This window comes from Periplaneta americana, chromosome 16, assembly GCF_040183065.1.
Source record: "Periplaneta americana isolate PAMFEO1 chromosome 16, P.americana_PAMFEO1_priV1, whole genome shotgun sequence".
Taxonomy (NCBI): domain Eukaryota; kingdom Metazoa; phylum Arthropoda; class Insecta; order Blattodea; family Blattidae; genus Periplaneta; species Periplaneta americana.
In genome coordinates this window covers 179,903,295-179,920,275 of record NC_091132.1, presented here as the reverse complement: position 1 = coordinate 179,920,275, position 16,981 = coordinate 179,903,295, and the positions used below count along the sequence as shown (strand labels likewise).

Here is a 16,981-nt window from a genome sequence, read left to right as displayed (position 1 = left end):
TGTTCACTGCTGCCACGATGTTTTATGAAATATAGTTTATTTAACAGAGTTGAAAGAATATTTATAACAAGCTCAGATAACTATACATAGTGTACATAGTTGCCCTCACAATGCTGATGCACATGGACAGTATCAATATCAGTACACAAAACATTGTGAAAGTTATGTGGGATGGAATGATAAAAGCTTTGAGTTAAGTGTGGTAATGGATGTTGAGTATTTGATGACCGGTATAAAGATATAAAGACTATGTAATGGAATATCTAAAGGTTTTGCCTTTACTAAGAAAATAACTTTAGGGTTGTTATGAAAGTGTTTGCCAAAGGAGTAGATTAGATAGAAATGTAGAATAGACAGATAAGGGAAGATTTTAAGTAAGGAGCGGATTCTTATGTAATTAAATATTATTTTTGCGTGTGATAAAACACAATTAACAAAGTAAAAAATTCCGTACATGAAGTTTCAAGTTTAAAACTCGAATTTTATTTCACATAAAAATACATATTTTCACAAAAAATTATGTAAATACATATTTTCAGGAAATCTATTATAAACACATAAATCTTGGAGTTTTTTACTTAAATAATTTTTTACTAGAACTTTTATACATATTAAAACTAAATCAATTATGTCACTCAGAAGTACGTTATGTTTTTAAGAATTCTTGGTTGCTTCGTGTTTTTAAGCGCTGTGTGGTGTATCCGTGATTCATTTTCGTAATAGTATCGCCTCAAGTTCTGAGAACTGCTAGGCAGCATATTAGTGTTGTTATTAGAGAATAAATTAACATGGACAAGGAGGAGAGATCTTGCAACACATAATTAGGAATGTTTATTGTTGCTGAAGATGATTTCATTCCACAGTTTGTTTGTGAAACACAACAGATAAGAGCTCGGATATGAACATTATTTAATTTAAACAAATCTCTCGCCTCTCGCTAATGTCCATCAAGTGAGGCAATATATCTCGTTGTGATTCCCTGTTATCGGGCTTCATCAATCGATATCCTTCAAGATATACTGAAAGATGGTTGTTTAAAAAACGATTTGGCTTTCCTATTAGCAAATCTAAGCTTTTTGTGAGACACCAAAAAAAAACTGGAAACATCCAAAAACCTGTTGTCTGAAACAAGGAGGTGCGTGCCGTGAAAATTAAACTAGACTCGCTACCAGGTTCAGAAGTACAAGTACTAAGGGACAAATTCCAGAATGTGTTTGGGAAAAACAATGGATATAAAAAAAATGTGTGAAGTTGCTCAAGTATTGGAGGGTGTGCCTGTAGGTGAAATTGACGGTGTTTTTGTTTGTGACATTCCTCTCTTTAAATATGCACGTCTGACGTCCTGTGATATGGAAAGATCGTTTTCACAGTATAAGTCGTTGTTCAGAGATAATCGGCATGCATTTGTGATGGAGAATTTGGAGATGACCTTTGTTGTTCACTGCAATTCTCGGCCAACTACTAGCACTCAAGTGTGGTTGATGAGTACCTAGTAACATTTTTTTTTCCAAGCTAAGTAAGGTATTTTTGTCATTTTTAAAAGAAATATTTTTTTTTTAATTTGTAGCAAATATTTTCGTACTTTTTAGCACATAAAAAATAAATATATTGAAATTTTTTAGCACATAAAAATCCTCTCCCTAATTATAAGTAATTTTGATGAATGTAAGAAAAATGTCACTTGTTTAAAGTTTTTTCTCCTTCCTGTGCTGACTATTTTGTTGTGTAGTGTTGGAGGATTGTATGGACAGCCATTTGCACGAAATGCGCCATGGCTAACTGACGGTGATGATAGGTATAAGCCCTATGCATATAAAATTGTAGAAATGCTAATAATATTTAGTAGGATATGTTTTAGTATCTATTAGCAGTAACTGGCCAAAATTTCAGTTCAATATGTGCTATGGTAAGTGAATAGAGTGTGCCTAATCACAGGCATGTAGTGAATTTATTTAAAAATAATAAATTAAAAAAAAACTCAAAATTTAATTTATGGGAGGCCACCGGCGTGGCTCAGTCGGTTAAGGCTCTTGCCAGCCGATCTGAAGTTGCGTTCGGTCGCGGGTTCAATGCCTGCTCTGGCTGATTACCTGGTTGGGTTTTTACGAGGTTTTCCCCAACCGTAAGGTGAATGCCAGGTAATCTGTGGCGATTCCTCGGCCTCATCTCGCCAAATACCATCTTACTCTCTTAAGTAAAAAGACAACTTCGATCATGTATATAAGAATTATCAAAGATAGTGAAACCATTACTATTTTAATGGACTTAAGTGAAAATAAATCTACGATAATGAAGGAAGTTTTATTGAATAACGTAACTTCTTAGGCCAGGATTACGATCGACGTTCGTTTGCATTACATTATGTTGCGATGAAGCACATTGAAGTTAGACAAATACAAGCTCCGTGTATTTCATTACGATCAACTTTGGAATGAACGAACGCATGACGGCGTTGTTTCAACATTGCCAAGGTCAAGCTTTCACAAACGCAAAGAAATGTAAGCTGAACGTCAACCAATCACGAATCAGAAGCCCTTCATATATTTTCACCTCTTCTTTCGTTGTAGATGCTCCATATTGCTACTGAAATATTAAATAAAATCATATTAATTAAAAATTACATAATACGAGAAACGATCTTTGATTGAATATGTCACGTCACATGAATATATTTCCTGTATATGGCATAAAACACATTTTGTTTAATATTAAACATTATAGGCACCAAACATGAAAACCTTCATAACACCTAATTCAACAATTGCATTTCATATCTCTCCGTAGTGTAATGGTCAAGAGACTGGTAGTGGTGTAGGTGGGCCCTGCTTCGAGGTTGGGGTAAACTTACTTTTTTATGTTTTTAATAATTTATTTGCATTATTTTAGATACGTTGTTTTATTTTAACCCGAAATAAAGGGGCTTTTACCTCACAAATGATATATTCGTAATTCGCGCTAGTCCAGCTATTTAGTAGGGAAGACTGTTGGACCTTCAGCAAAGTATAGCTTTGAACATTTTTTTTTAATTTTCGCTGCTACCTAGAGGACTCAAACTGAAGTAGATTGTAGAGAAAGTCGCTCAGTGGCTCTGGTCGTAATTTCGGTTTGATTTATTGCAAAGTGTGAGTTCTGTGGACGAAACAATTTTTTTAGCACCATAAGTAAACATTTCGTTCATTGATATATGTTTTCTAACACAAAACCAACAAATAAAATGTTTAGGTGAGAGGTTTGGACTTTTTCCATTGCTGGTTGTCACAATCAAAAAATTAAGACACAACGTTTCGAAGGGTGGTTCTCCCTTCGTCTTCAGGTGGAAGGAAGGAGAGAAGAAAAAAACCTATTGTTGGGATCGTTACGTACAGCTATTCTGTATGACTGATCATGGATTCCTGGCTTCGGTGGAGATTATAATTAAGAAAGACCCGAAGTCATTTGCAGTATGTTGGCACTAAAACCAAACGGGATAAAGAAGATGGGCGTGAAGTGGCTAAAAAATTGATGAAAAACACACAAAAGGAGGAGGTGGGGAACTGAAAAAACAAGTGTTATGATACCGCGATAAAAATAATAGAAAGATAAAAAACTAGTAACAAAGGATAAGATAAAAAACTACTACTGGCACCTAGCAAATGACTTCGGAATCGATGATCAGTCATACAGAATAGCTGTACGTAATGATCCCAACAATAGGTTTTTTTCTTCTCTCCTTCCTTCCACCTGAAGACGAAGGGAGAACCACCCTTCGAAACGTTGTGTCTTAATTTTTTGATTGTGACAACCAGCAATGGAAAAAGTCCAAATCCCTCACCTAAACATTAACAATCCACCATTGCTTATCAACCCCTCATTTAGATCAACAAGAAATAAAATCTCAATCAGAGAAGCCTACTCTAGTTTATGATGGGAAATATATTTTAAATATGATTGTCAATTTTTACAGTTATATTCCCACCCATATTCCATGTGCCCCAACTTCCAAAAGGGTATATTCCAAGCGAGCCCCTATAACCGAGGCTGCGCAGAAGTTTAGAGTAGGGACAAATTGAAGCTTGCGTCCGCCGCCATGCTTTGGGAGAAGCGCCGGCTAGCAGACGGCTGCACTATACAATGCTGAATGTTTAATTTATATGTTTTGTGTCTCTTATAAATCAATCTGAATGGATAAATGAAAAAAAAAAATCTTATTAACATTTATAGCGACCACGTTAAAGAATTAATCAAGCTTAGTTACCGTTAGTTTTACGTGAAACGAAAGAAAACTGCAGCAATTTGATACCGTAACTAAAGATGTTGTATGGTTACTTGACAACATATAGAGCGAACAGAAATACAAATGTATATTGTAGTAATAGTTCAGATGAAAATAAAATTATTAGTATTAACTATTATTAACAAAACACTGCCTCTAAACATGTTTGCTTTGATATGGACGAGAAATGAACAATTATTATTTATTCGCTTCCATGTCGCATAATATAGGCCTACACCTGTAAAATAGAAACACGCACCAAATGTTTTAGTTCGAAATATAAGTAGGCCTACCGTGAAATAGCTTATTATCACAGCTGTAGTATGAAATAAACGTCACATGCATGAATTAGTCAATTTATTCACATAATAGAACTTAGGCCTAGTGTACAGAACATCTTGCCTATTGATTCATTATTATTATTATTATTATTATTATTATTATTATTATTATTATTATTATTATTATTATTGACTCCGTTAAATATTGTCTTACAAAATTTTTATGTAAAGTCGTGTTGTACTGGTAACCTTAAGCTGTGTGCTAACATCTGCTCTCTATGTAGTACTTGACTTTTTTTGGTTATTTAATGACGCTGTATAAACTACTAGATTATTTAGCATCGATGTTATTGATGATAGCGAGATGATATTTGGCGAGACGAGGCCAAGGATCCGCCATAGATTACCTGACATTCACCTTACGGTTGGGGATATAAGAAAAAACCCAACCAGGAAATTAGCGGGAATCGAACCCGCGACCGAGCGCGACTCCGGACCGACAATATGATTCTCGGGAGGAATCTGGAATCCATTTTCTAAAATAGCCTATGTTCCTATAAGTGTAGAAAGATTGTACAAGTGTTCTACTTCTAGAGCACATTGTTTTCACACGATGTAAGAGTGGGTGGTAATATGCCATTTAACTGTCAACATCTGTATAATCGCTCTTTCACTTAAGCGGCATATTTCTATAATCTCAGATGATGGTATGACAAGACTCCCATTATTCTTTCGTTAAAAAAATAAAAGAGATTTTGTTTACTGCTGGTAGGCTACGTACCATAAATTGAGTCTTTAAAATTTATTACGCCATATTTTTCTTAATGGTTTACCAACTAAGCCAGCAATGAAAACAATCACATTTTGGCAATATTGTGTCATTGAGAATGATGTAAGAATGAGGGAATTGCAATCAATGTCTGCAGTAGAAGAGTCATATCACCTCTGATTCTCAAAACACTGAGGATTATTATTACAGTGCCTTAGGTGTTTGGAAAATACCATTGGGTACATAGACATTTTTAGCGGACATCCCTCGCTTTGTAATATAATTTAAATGAATTATTTACGTATTTTCTAACGTATATAAAATAACATAAGTAAAAATATTCCATGTATTCGGTCTTAGGAAATAGAAATAAACTAATAAGTATATTTGTGAGCAATATAAGGCGTTTATATTTAAAACAATGCTTTGTTACAATATTTAGATTTACTTCTGTTATTTTATATTATACGTTAGAAAATACGTAAATAAGTGTAGTTATATTACAGTGAAGGAGGAAATCCACTAAGAAAACGCCTATATACCCAATGGTATTTTCTAAACTCCGAATGCTTTATAGAAACAATCATTCGTGCTCCCCAAACATGGCGTCGCGCGAACCTGCGCGAGAGGTTTCAAATTTGTACACCGACACCAGCGCCAATTGTGTGTTTAGATCTATAACTACAACGCCTTTGACTCCAAGGTACATGAACCAGTTGTACCTTCGAACACATTACAAATCTCTTTATTTTATTTTTCCTCCTTAATAGATCTGTAAAACACGAAAATACATATAGGAAGTTGTAAAGGAAACTTCAATAATTCAAGCATTTTTCATTTAAAATATTTCATTTCTCAAAATTAAAAAAAAAATGTGAAAAGTGTTTCAAGGCACAACATTCTTCCCTAGGATATGATTTTATTATTATTATTATTATTATTATTATTATTATTATTATTACTAGCCGTACCCGTGCGCTCCGCTGCACCTATTAGAAATAAATATAAAGTAATTACATAATTAAAATAAGACGTTTGATCCAGGGAACAACTTTTACAACAGCGCAAGATAATCTGCTTCGCTCATTACCCAATTTTTTTGCATTGCATTTATTGCATATATATTTTATGTATTTTAACATGATTCAATTGAGCATAGTTAAAATTTGAATTATAAAATAATGGATTGCTAAGCTAACGTACTATTACTGCACACTAAATCAATAATTGTTAATTCTCTGAGATTAAAATGAGTGTACATAAATATTATTTTAAGAAATACAGAAAACGATTGTACAAAATAGCCTATCAAATTTTCTGTGCATAAGAAGCTATTTTAATCTTACCTGTCTTCGATTTACTCAGACGTTACTGTAATAACATTATAGCATTATGTCCATCTAGAGAAACTACACTTTCCAATGGTGAAATAATAATTAATTATACAAATCGGTTAATTTAGCTTCTGATATTACTTCATACAAACATAGAAACATTCTCTGTAAGCTATGTTTAATAGCTTTCGATTGTTGTTGTCCAAGGCCCCTTATAGACGAAGTCATTTGTTCTTTATTCATTGCACCGTCTTAGATGGTGTTATTTTAGTTTTAAAACTCATTTATCTCATTAAATATCAGTCCTATCAAAATTTTGTAAAGAATAAAACTTATTGGAAATCATTTTAAAAAAAAACTTTTTTTATGTAACATTTTTCACAAAAATCAATAATAAGCCAGATATTTCGATTTGTTTAATTCAGGCCCCCTTATAACCCCCCCTTTTAAATAAAGTATTTTGAATGCCATATAGCCTAAAATCTAAGCTACAACGAACTTAATTTATATTCCAATTTTCATATAAATCGGTTCAGCCATTATCGCGTGAAAAGGTAACAAACATACAGACAGACATACAAACAAAAATTTCAAAAATGCGATTTTCGGTTTCAAGGTGGTTAGTTATATATGTTAGGACCAATTATTTTTGGAAAATCGAAAATTACCAGAAAAAATTCTGCTACAGATTTATTATTAGTATAGATTATTATTATTATTATTATTATTATTATTATTATTATTATTATTATTATTATTATTGTTATTCTATTATTATTCTGTCGTAAAATAATTTTGTAATACCGGTAGGCCTATTTTATTTGTCTTAAAATTCAATGTTTATCATAATCAGCTGACTGACTGACGTGTGCATTTCAGTACCCATTATGGCCGGCAGAGCGTGATAGTTGTCACGAACGTCGAACATAATACACAGCCTCTGAACGTTCGGTAGGAATTCAACGTACCTACAGATGAATGCATCGTAACGTAACGCAAACGAACGTCGATCGTAATCCCGGCCTTACAGTTTAGATGAAGGGTTTCTTCAAAAGTCTTAATATGCTTCCTTAGTGACGGGGCAGATGTTGGAGTGAAATCTGGAGTCGGTACTTTGTTAGAGGAACAATTTACAAACATTATTTTATGGCTCTGCCTTAACTCTAGCCTTGAGGTTACAATTATTGACGCAGTCTGTGACCAAAATTCCAACTTCCACTTTCAACCTTACAGGGCTAAATTGTATTATACGGTATTTATAGCCAGTTACCGAAAAAAATAAGGGAACTGGAAAGTGTAGCCACGAAACTGGGAGTGCAGTGTAATAAAATGAGTAAAATATTTTATATTCGCTTGGTTTCTTATAGTTATAGAACAACTTTGTCTGTGTGGAACTCTTAAAGTGATATAGCAAAGCATTTTGAAAAAATACTAGAGCAAGAAAAGGGATAAGAATCATCAAACTTTAGAGAACTATTGAAAAAAGCTAAGATCACATGGATTTCTTATTGATTTAGCTCTTTTTTGTGACGTTTCAGAACTTTTCAGTATATCAAACTAACTGCAGGAAAGAACGTGTAGTCTAGCAAAGGCTGATAGGATCATTACAAGAGCAATTTTCATTATAAACAATAAAAAGAACAATCCAGAAGAATTTATAAGACAAATTCAACAGAACATAAATTCATATCAGTTCCAGAAACTTCGAAATACACGTATTTGACACTGAATAACTTCCAGGTTCCACAATGTTCCCCACTCATACAGTTCGAAAGGACAAGAGTTTTATATTTGTTAAAGAAATTAACGACTTGCGTTTCTCAAAATTATTTATGATGTGCCTACTTTTCTTTCTTTCAGTCGATAATCCGATATGCCCTAATTTTCTGGGGAAATGGTACCAAAATTGGAAGCATCTTGATTTTAAAAAAGAAAGCCATTAGAATTTTATGTAAAGCAAACTATCTGGAACATTATCGGCCACTTTTCAGACAATCACGGATATTAACAATCATAAATTTGTATATATATGATCTAGTACTTTACACTCGAGAAAATATCGACAATTACTCATTAGTGGGCAATATACATAATCATGAAATTAGAAATAGTGAACAAATTAATATTCTATATTGTAGATTACACAAGAGCAACAGAAACTTTTTAATTATGGGGATCAAATTATAATAATAAGCTCCCAAGTCAATATTAAAAATTACCAATCAATTAGCTTCAAAACTAGATTTTACAATTGGTTATTAAATAATCCTTTTTATTCTATTGCTGAATTTTTCAACACAAATTTGTATGAAATTGTATTTTAATAAATAAGTTTAATTGCAATTTAGTTAAATTTCTTTAATTTAAAAGTTTGAAATTATTTCATGTTTTTATTGTATTATTTAAATTTTACTGTTTCTTTTATTAGTGTTTTTTTAAAATGTATTTATATGTTTTTCAATGTATTCTGACAAAGCCTAAAACTGTATGTCTAATGGCCAAATAAATTGAATGGAATTGAATGCCAAAGGCTTGCTGTCGAAGTGTGTGGTAGCTCAGTGGTATAATGTATGAGCACTTGCCAGCACGAAACAAAATGCTGCTAGTACGTCAGTTAAGAATAAGTGAAACATAAAAATGGAGGTTAAGAATATTAGAGTCAGGTAGGTAGGAATGTTTGGGAATGTGTCTTTTTGCGCAGCAGTGCAATGGAACAAATGCAAGGACTGGTGGTTTTTCACAGTTCCCTTACTTACACGTAATTTCTAGCCATCCAGTACAGTCAACAAAAAATATTTTGCTGACAGAGCAATCCAGAGTCTTATTTTTATTTATTTATTTATTTTCTTGCACAGCAACTGAAATTTTGGTTTTAGTCCAACACAACCTTGAAAATATGCTACAATATATGCATAATAGTAAATTATATGCAGTAATGATCTAAATCTGCAAAAAATATGCGCAATCAGCTTTTCGTATTAACAAAGACATTCATTAACATATAATACGAATATTTATTTTCAGTCAATGACTTTACTATTAATATATATAACGTGCAAGTCCTTACATTAAATGATTTAATATTGTATGAACATTTTCGTCGGTTTCATACCAACATCATCAGCTACAACATTCTATATAGCAATATCATCACTAACAGGTACATATGTCTCTACAAACCAAAATACAATATATATTAATGAGCATACAATATGATAAAAACATGATAAAAACCAACATCATTATGTCAAATGATTTTTTTTTCAGTTAACATAGTTCAAAGACTGTAATGCATCTCTTCACACAATATAGTATACAGATTTCTTTTTATTTTTTATTATTTTATCAGTAAAGACCTGCAAACATATTTGTATAAGTATTGTAATCACACATGTGCTTTTAATCACTTGATAGTAGGGTGTACTCACACAAGAAAGACGCATTTATATCCTAATGAGTTGGTTTTTATCATGTTTTTATCATATTGTATGCTCATTAATATATATTGTATTTTGGTTTGTAGAGACATATGTACCTGTTAGTGATGAAAACGATTAGGGAAAACAAGGAAATTTTACTTGAAGCAAGTAAAGCGATCGGTTTGGAAGTAAATCCCGAAAAGACAAAGTATATGATTATGTCTCGTGTCGAGAATTTTGTACGAAATGGAAATATAAAAATTTGAGATTTATCCTTCGAAGAGGTGGAAGAATTCAAATATATTGGAGCAACAGTAACAAATATAAATGATACTCGGAGGAAATTAAACGCAGAATAAATATGGGAAATGTCTGTTATTATTCGGTTGAGAAGCTCTTATCATCCAGTCTGCTATCCAAAAATCTGAAAGTTAGAATTTATAAAACAGTTATATTACCGGTTGTTCTGTATGGTTGTGAAACTTCGACTCTCACTCTGAGAGAGGAACATAGGTTAAGGGTGTTTGAGAATAAGGTTCTCAGGAAAATATATGGGGCTAAGAGGGATGAAGTTACAGGAGAATGGAGAAAGTTACACAACGCAGAACTGCACGCATTGTATTCTTCACCTGACATAATTAGGAACTTAAAATCCAGACGTTTGAGATGGGCAGGGCACGTAGCACATATGGGCGAATCCAGAAATGCATATAGAGTGTTAGTTGGGAGACCGGAGGGAAAAAGATCTTTGGGGAGGCCGAGACGTAGATGGGAGGATAATATTAAAATGGATTTGAGGGAGGTGGGATATGATGATAGAGACTGGATTAATCTTGCACAGGATAGGGACCGATGGCGGGCTTACGTGAGGGCGGCAATGAACCTTCGGGTTCCTTAAAAGCCATTTGTAAGTAAGTGATGATATTGCTATATAGAATGTTGTATCTGATGATGTTGGTATGAAACCGACGAAAACGTTCATACAATATTAAATCATGTAATGTAAGGACTTGCACCTTATATATATTAATAGTAAAGCCATTGACTGAAAATAGATATTCGTATTATATATCATAGACTTTTCTGAAAATTAATCAAAATGAATTGCAAAATATTGATAACATGTCTAAAATATTTCCGCATGAGAAATTTGAATAGGCATTTCAAACCTGGCACTATTAATCGTAATGTCAAGATGTTGCGGACATATAGAGAGGAGTTTGTAACGTCAGAAGTCATCTTTTAACACCGTGTAAGAAATTGTTGGTTGAAGACGTCTCTTTGTACTGCAGGAGCGGAATTTCTTGGATCACTATGTGACTGGTATAAAAGAAGAATATGTGGATCAGGGCCATGATCCCTTATCAGAGGTAAAATTTGAGGAAGATCCGTTACCAGATTCATTTCCTGTGGTCAAACATGAACCAGAGGTGAGTGGGACACAAGGAATACACTGTATTTTCTTCTTCTTCTTCTTCCACTGTAAAGGACACTGCCTCTTTTCAAGAGTACTTGCAGTGCCTTTCACTGTATGATGTAGACAAAAAGACTTATCACTATTTACTATTACAAGTCATGTTATTTTCCAGAGAACTAATGTTGAACTGTTATCTCTTTTTATGTTTCAATTATGAAAACGAAATTGCTTTTTATATTTCCTCTTAATGATTGCTAACCTACTCATCCCCTCAGTAAGAGCAGTTTCTAACAGGCTAATTTGGCCGTCTCTTCAGTGTTGCCAACTAATACCAGATATCACCAAAGAGAGTAAAATCACAATTCCAAGTGCAATAATAATAATAATGATAATAATAATAATAACAATAATAATAATAATAATAATAATAATAATACACTATTATTTACTTATTTGCCACATCTCATCTTTATGTTGATAAGCGTTTTCTGAATGGTTCAATTATTTGTGAAAGAGTAGGCCTATATTTTCCTCCTGGACCGCTCGCACATTATGTTGTAAATTAGTGGATTCATATGATTTAATATTAACATATATTTTGTCTGACAAAATGAAATTCATTGCTTTGACTAAACTGTTTACGCTTCACGAGACCTAACCTAAAAATATATTTTGTTCAGGCCCAGTTGTATAAAACTCCCTGACTAAAGATCAACTTTGATCGAAGATCGGAAAGTGAACCGAGTTCAGACACTTCTTCTATTGTATAAAACTTTTCTGCGATCAAATTACCTTGGTTCAAATGCAATCGAAGTTCACGTGAAAAGGATTTGGCAACATCGCATAAACAGGTGAAATACGTGATGCGCGGACAGGTTTCTTCAGTGTTGCCAATCTAGCGACTTTAACTCTTTTTCAACAACAATTTCTTTTAACTTTTATATTGCTTAAATAGGGATTTAGTGACCATTTAGCACCCCATAGTGACAAAATTTAATCTTTCTTTGTTGATAATGAGTAATCTAGCGACTTTCCAACTACTTTTTTGGCGACTTTCCGTACACTCTGTTGGAGACACTGGTTTTTTGTGCACTGTAAATAATGGCGGACAATAAGAAGAAGGTTGACTGTTCTCCGAGTTGTTATCATGTTATGGTGTTTGATACTACTAAACATAATAAAGCTTTATAAAACGACAATTTTCGTTTAGTAATACAATTAATTGAAAATTTATGAATGTACCTATCATATCCATTAATAATTAATGATTGTTATAAACATAATATAATTATAGGTTATGTTATTTGATACTGCTGATCACGTTAGAGCCTTATAAAATATAAGATTGTTTGTGTATTAAGGCAAGAAATTGAAAGAAATATATATAAATGTACCTTTTATATCTATTAATATTAATAATAATGGATATTTTATTTGCACAATCTGTCACTCGTATATTTCAAACAGAAAAGAAATAACTGAACTTGGATAATCTAACTTAATCGGAGAAATTTCATCAGTCAAAGTTGACTTTAGTTTGAGACAAATTAATCTCAGATTAGACTTTATACAACACAAAATTCCAAGTTCAGCTGAAACAAGGATCAATTTAACCTCTGATCTAAGATTAAATGGTTTATACAACCCGGCCTTATTCACGTAAAATGATTAGTACTAACTCCGAAAACCGAATGTATACTTACTCCCAATAATTTTGCTATTCTAGTTATAATTTCTGTCTCCGTGCCCATTTTCTATTGATCACCCAAGTGCATGTATCACACCATATGTTTTATTTATGTACACTTCTCTGCATATAATCTTGAATTATAACCGCAAGGCAACACTTTAAATAACTATTATGTATTAATGTAATGCTAATATTACTTAATTATTATTATCTTCAAATTTAACGAGCTTCCAGTAATGGGATCAGAAATCTAGGATCAATTTAAATTTTCAGAATTTGTACTACCGACAACAGCTGTTCCTGCTGCCAACATTACAGTTAGAAAATTACTACCAGTTGTAATATTTCTCAATATTGAAATTCGAAACGAAGTTGGCAAAAGAAAATTCAACCTTCAAACTAGAAAATCACCATAATCCACCATATGTAGTAATAGCGGAAAAATGGTTAGGTTTCACCCTTAGGGTATTAAGTAAGCTGATCCGGACTATATCTTTGAGAAAATGTTATTCTTAAGGGCACGACCTCTTTTTGTCTTTACTGTGTCTTTGTCTAAGATTGTCAATACCTTTTACCGTTTCCAAATAATTGAGTTTGCTTTAGATGTATGTGCAGACATTATCACCTGCCTTCATCTGTTCTTCACCCATTGTTTTCAAGTATTTATGTATTTGCAATTATCTTCTGTAGACCATTATTTTACCCGTAGAGAAAATATATTTTGTAAATTTAAGATAAAGTATGTAGCTTATTTTCAGTACATTCCAGAATAGGTTCTAAATTTGACTAAATGTTCTTATATATATGTGCAGGCAGAGAGCTTGCATGAAACTACTGTTTATTTTATTTACTCTTTTCAAGTTACCGAGTTCACGAAATGGTTGAACGAGTTTTTTATCTGCTGTGTAATGATTATTATGGTTATAGCAAAGGCATTTTTGTATTCTGGAGCTTTAGTATAATTTCATACTACATGATATTGCCTGGCAGAAATTATGGAGCTAAACTGGAATAAATTAGACAGTATTAACATTGTTAACCACATATATGCAACATTTAATTATCAATAGAATGTGTTCGTTAACTGCCGGTATTATGAGCAGAGAAGTACTATCAAAAGCAAACTGAATCAGACCATTATATACCGTAATGTAAAAGTTACCGGGAGCCTGTTTCTCAAAAATACTAGTTTAATAGTTCACCAGTTACCAGTTACCAGAGTATATTTCACCAGTTCTAGTAGATTCTGTTTCTCAAACTATTTTACCAGTCTAGTAACTTGTGACAATCTTTCACTAGTCACATGATCTTTCACTAGTCAGCTGATTGAGTTCATTTCTTTATCGTCATTGGTAGGTACCGTAGTGTTATTTGAGGTTAGAGAGCTAAGTTGTTTGTGTTTAGGTTTTGATTTCTCTTTTCGGTTGAAATTCCATCAATTGGAAGCAAATTAACTATACTCAATATGATTAATGAATCAAAGCATATATTATTCAGTGCTTTTCCAAGCATATAAACAAAAAATGATAAAGTAAACCAATGGAGAAACAATTTTATAATGTGTGAGGCTATGGAACAGTTACCGGTACCTCAGAACAAAGTTTATGCATATGTTAGGGACAACATTAAGAAAGCAACTTTGATAAGTACCAATTCAAGTTCACAGTATCATAATATGAACATATTATGTAGTTAGTGAATATAGTGCCCACATGAATGCCACTTATGACTTGATGAAAAATTCGCTATTTTTTTCGGTTTTACATTTGATCTATTCATAAATTAGTGTCGTTTTATATTTAATTTGTAGACTGAAGTTGACAATGTCAGAAGAACTGGCAGTGGAGGAGGAAAGCCAGCAAAAATTACTGCAGTTGATGAATTGGTATCAGATTATTAGGAAAAAATTCTGCAAGTGTTGCTGGCCTAGGACAGAGGCATTGGAAAATAATCAATAATTTCCATTTGAAGCTTTGCTGATAATTCATGACTTCTATTTGTTTATCCTGTTATGGCAGGTCCCACTATATTTAACAACTATCCAAGCTTTTCAGCACTTTACCTAAACTGTTCATTATATTTAAACAATGCTCCAGTAAAGGAATAATAATTTTGTCTCCTCTATATAGTTTTAGCTCTTATCACAACAACTTCATCACTTCAATCGGAATCACTAAATCACATAAGCTTATATTTTAAAAAATAATTACAACATTTTATTTGGATTATCTGAGAGAGGTTGTCACTGGTAACTGATAATATAGAAATCACCAGTCTTTAGAGTCTTGTAGGAATATTTCCGTTGAATACTAGTATAATCAACTAGATTAGCATTTTGAGAAACATAATCACTTATGAACTGGTGAAATCGACTAATATTACTAGTCTGTGAACTGGTAACAACTACTTTACCCTTGTAGTTTCTAGAAACACAGACTTGTAAAATAAACTAATATTAGTAATGTACAGACTAGTAATACTAGTCCATGAGTTTTGAGAAACAGGCCCGTGGTTGAAGTTTTTTCTGGGTTTATCCTTTAAACAATTGAGAATAAATGCTGGCTAACTTTCAACGCTGGACCCTGGATTCATTTCGCTGCCATTATCACCTTTATTTTGCTCAGGCGGTACATAGCCATTACAGTTGACAATGTCGTAAAAAACCACTTAAATGTCTGATGCTTTTCCAATTCACTGCGGGCTAAGGCAAGGAGATGCACTATCACCTTTACTTTTTAACTTCACTCTAGAATATGGCATTAGGAATGTTCAGGATAACGCAGAGGGTCTAGAATTGACTGGGTTACATCAGCTTCTGGCCTGTGCGGATGACGTGAATATGTGAGGAGAAAATCCAAAAAAACGATTAGGGAAAACACGGAAATTTCACTTGAACCAAGTAAAGGGATAGGTTTGGAAGTAAATCCCGAAAAGACAAAGTATATGAATAGTTCTCGTGTTCAGAATATTCTACGAAGTGGAAATATAAAAATTGGAGATTTATCTTTCGAAGAGGTGGAAAAATTAAAAAAAATCTTGGAGGAACAGTAATAAATATAAATGTCAGTCGGGAGGAATTAAACACACAATAAAAATGGGAAATGCCTGTTATTATACATTGAGAAGCTGGAATTTATAAAACAGTTATATTACCAGTTGTTCTGTATGGTTCTGAAACTTGGACTCTTACTTTCAGAGAGGAACAGACATTAATGGTGTTTGGGAATAAGGTGCTTAGAAAAATATTTGGGGCTAAATGGGATGAAATTACAGGAGAATGGAGAATAATGCAGAACTGCATGCATTGTATTCTTCATCTGACGTAATTAGGAACATTAAATCCAGACGTTTGAGATGTTCAGGGCATGTAGTACGTACGGGCGAATCCAGAAATGCATATACTGTAGAGTGTTAGTTGGGAGGCCGAAGGGAAAAAGACCTTCGAGGAGGCCAAGACGTAGATGGGAGGATAATATTAAAACGGATTTGTGGGAGGTGGGATATGAAGATAGAGACTGGATTAATCTTGGACAGGATAGGGATAGATGTTGGGCTTATGTGAGGGCGGAAATGAACCTCCGGATTCCTTTAAAGCCATTTGTAAGTAAGTAAGTAATTAATTTAATGCAATCACAGTTGAATATTTATTTGTCTTTATGAAAGAAAATGTTTCGCTCGTTAAATACTTACCAACACATGTGATGGTATTGTATGTTTTCGAATTTTCTAAATAACAAATTAAAAATAAACATCCATAATTATCACACAATATTCCGTGGAATAATTCTCTGTCATTAAATTTTGCATGTCTATCATAGT

At 33.0% G+C, this 16,981-nt stretch overlaps 1 protein-coding gene across 1 annotated transcript in view; it reads left to right on the top strand.

Moving 5' to 3' along the window:
* LOC138692114 (zinc finger protein 665-like) overlaps positions 1-16,981 on the top strand; it is a 39,139-nt gene that overhangs the window by 16,133 nt on the left and 6,025 nt on the right. The window contains exon 4 of the mRNA XM_069815078.1: positions 11,348-11,485. Within this exon, the coding sequence (XP_069671179.1) occupies positions 11,348-11,485 (138 nt within the window). The remainder of the gene's footprint in view (positions 1-11,347; positions 11,486-16,981) is intronic.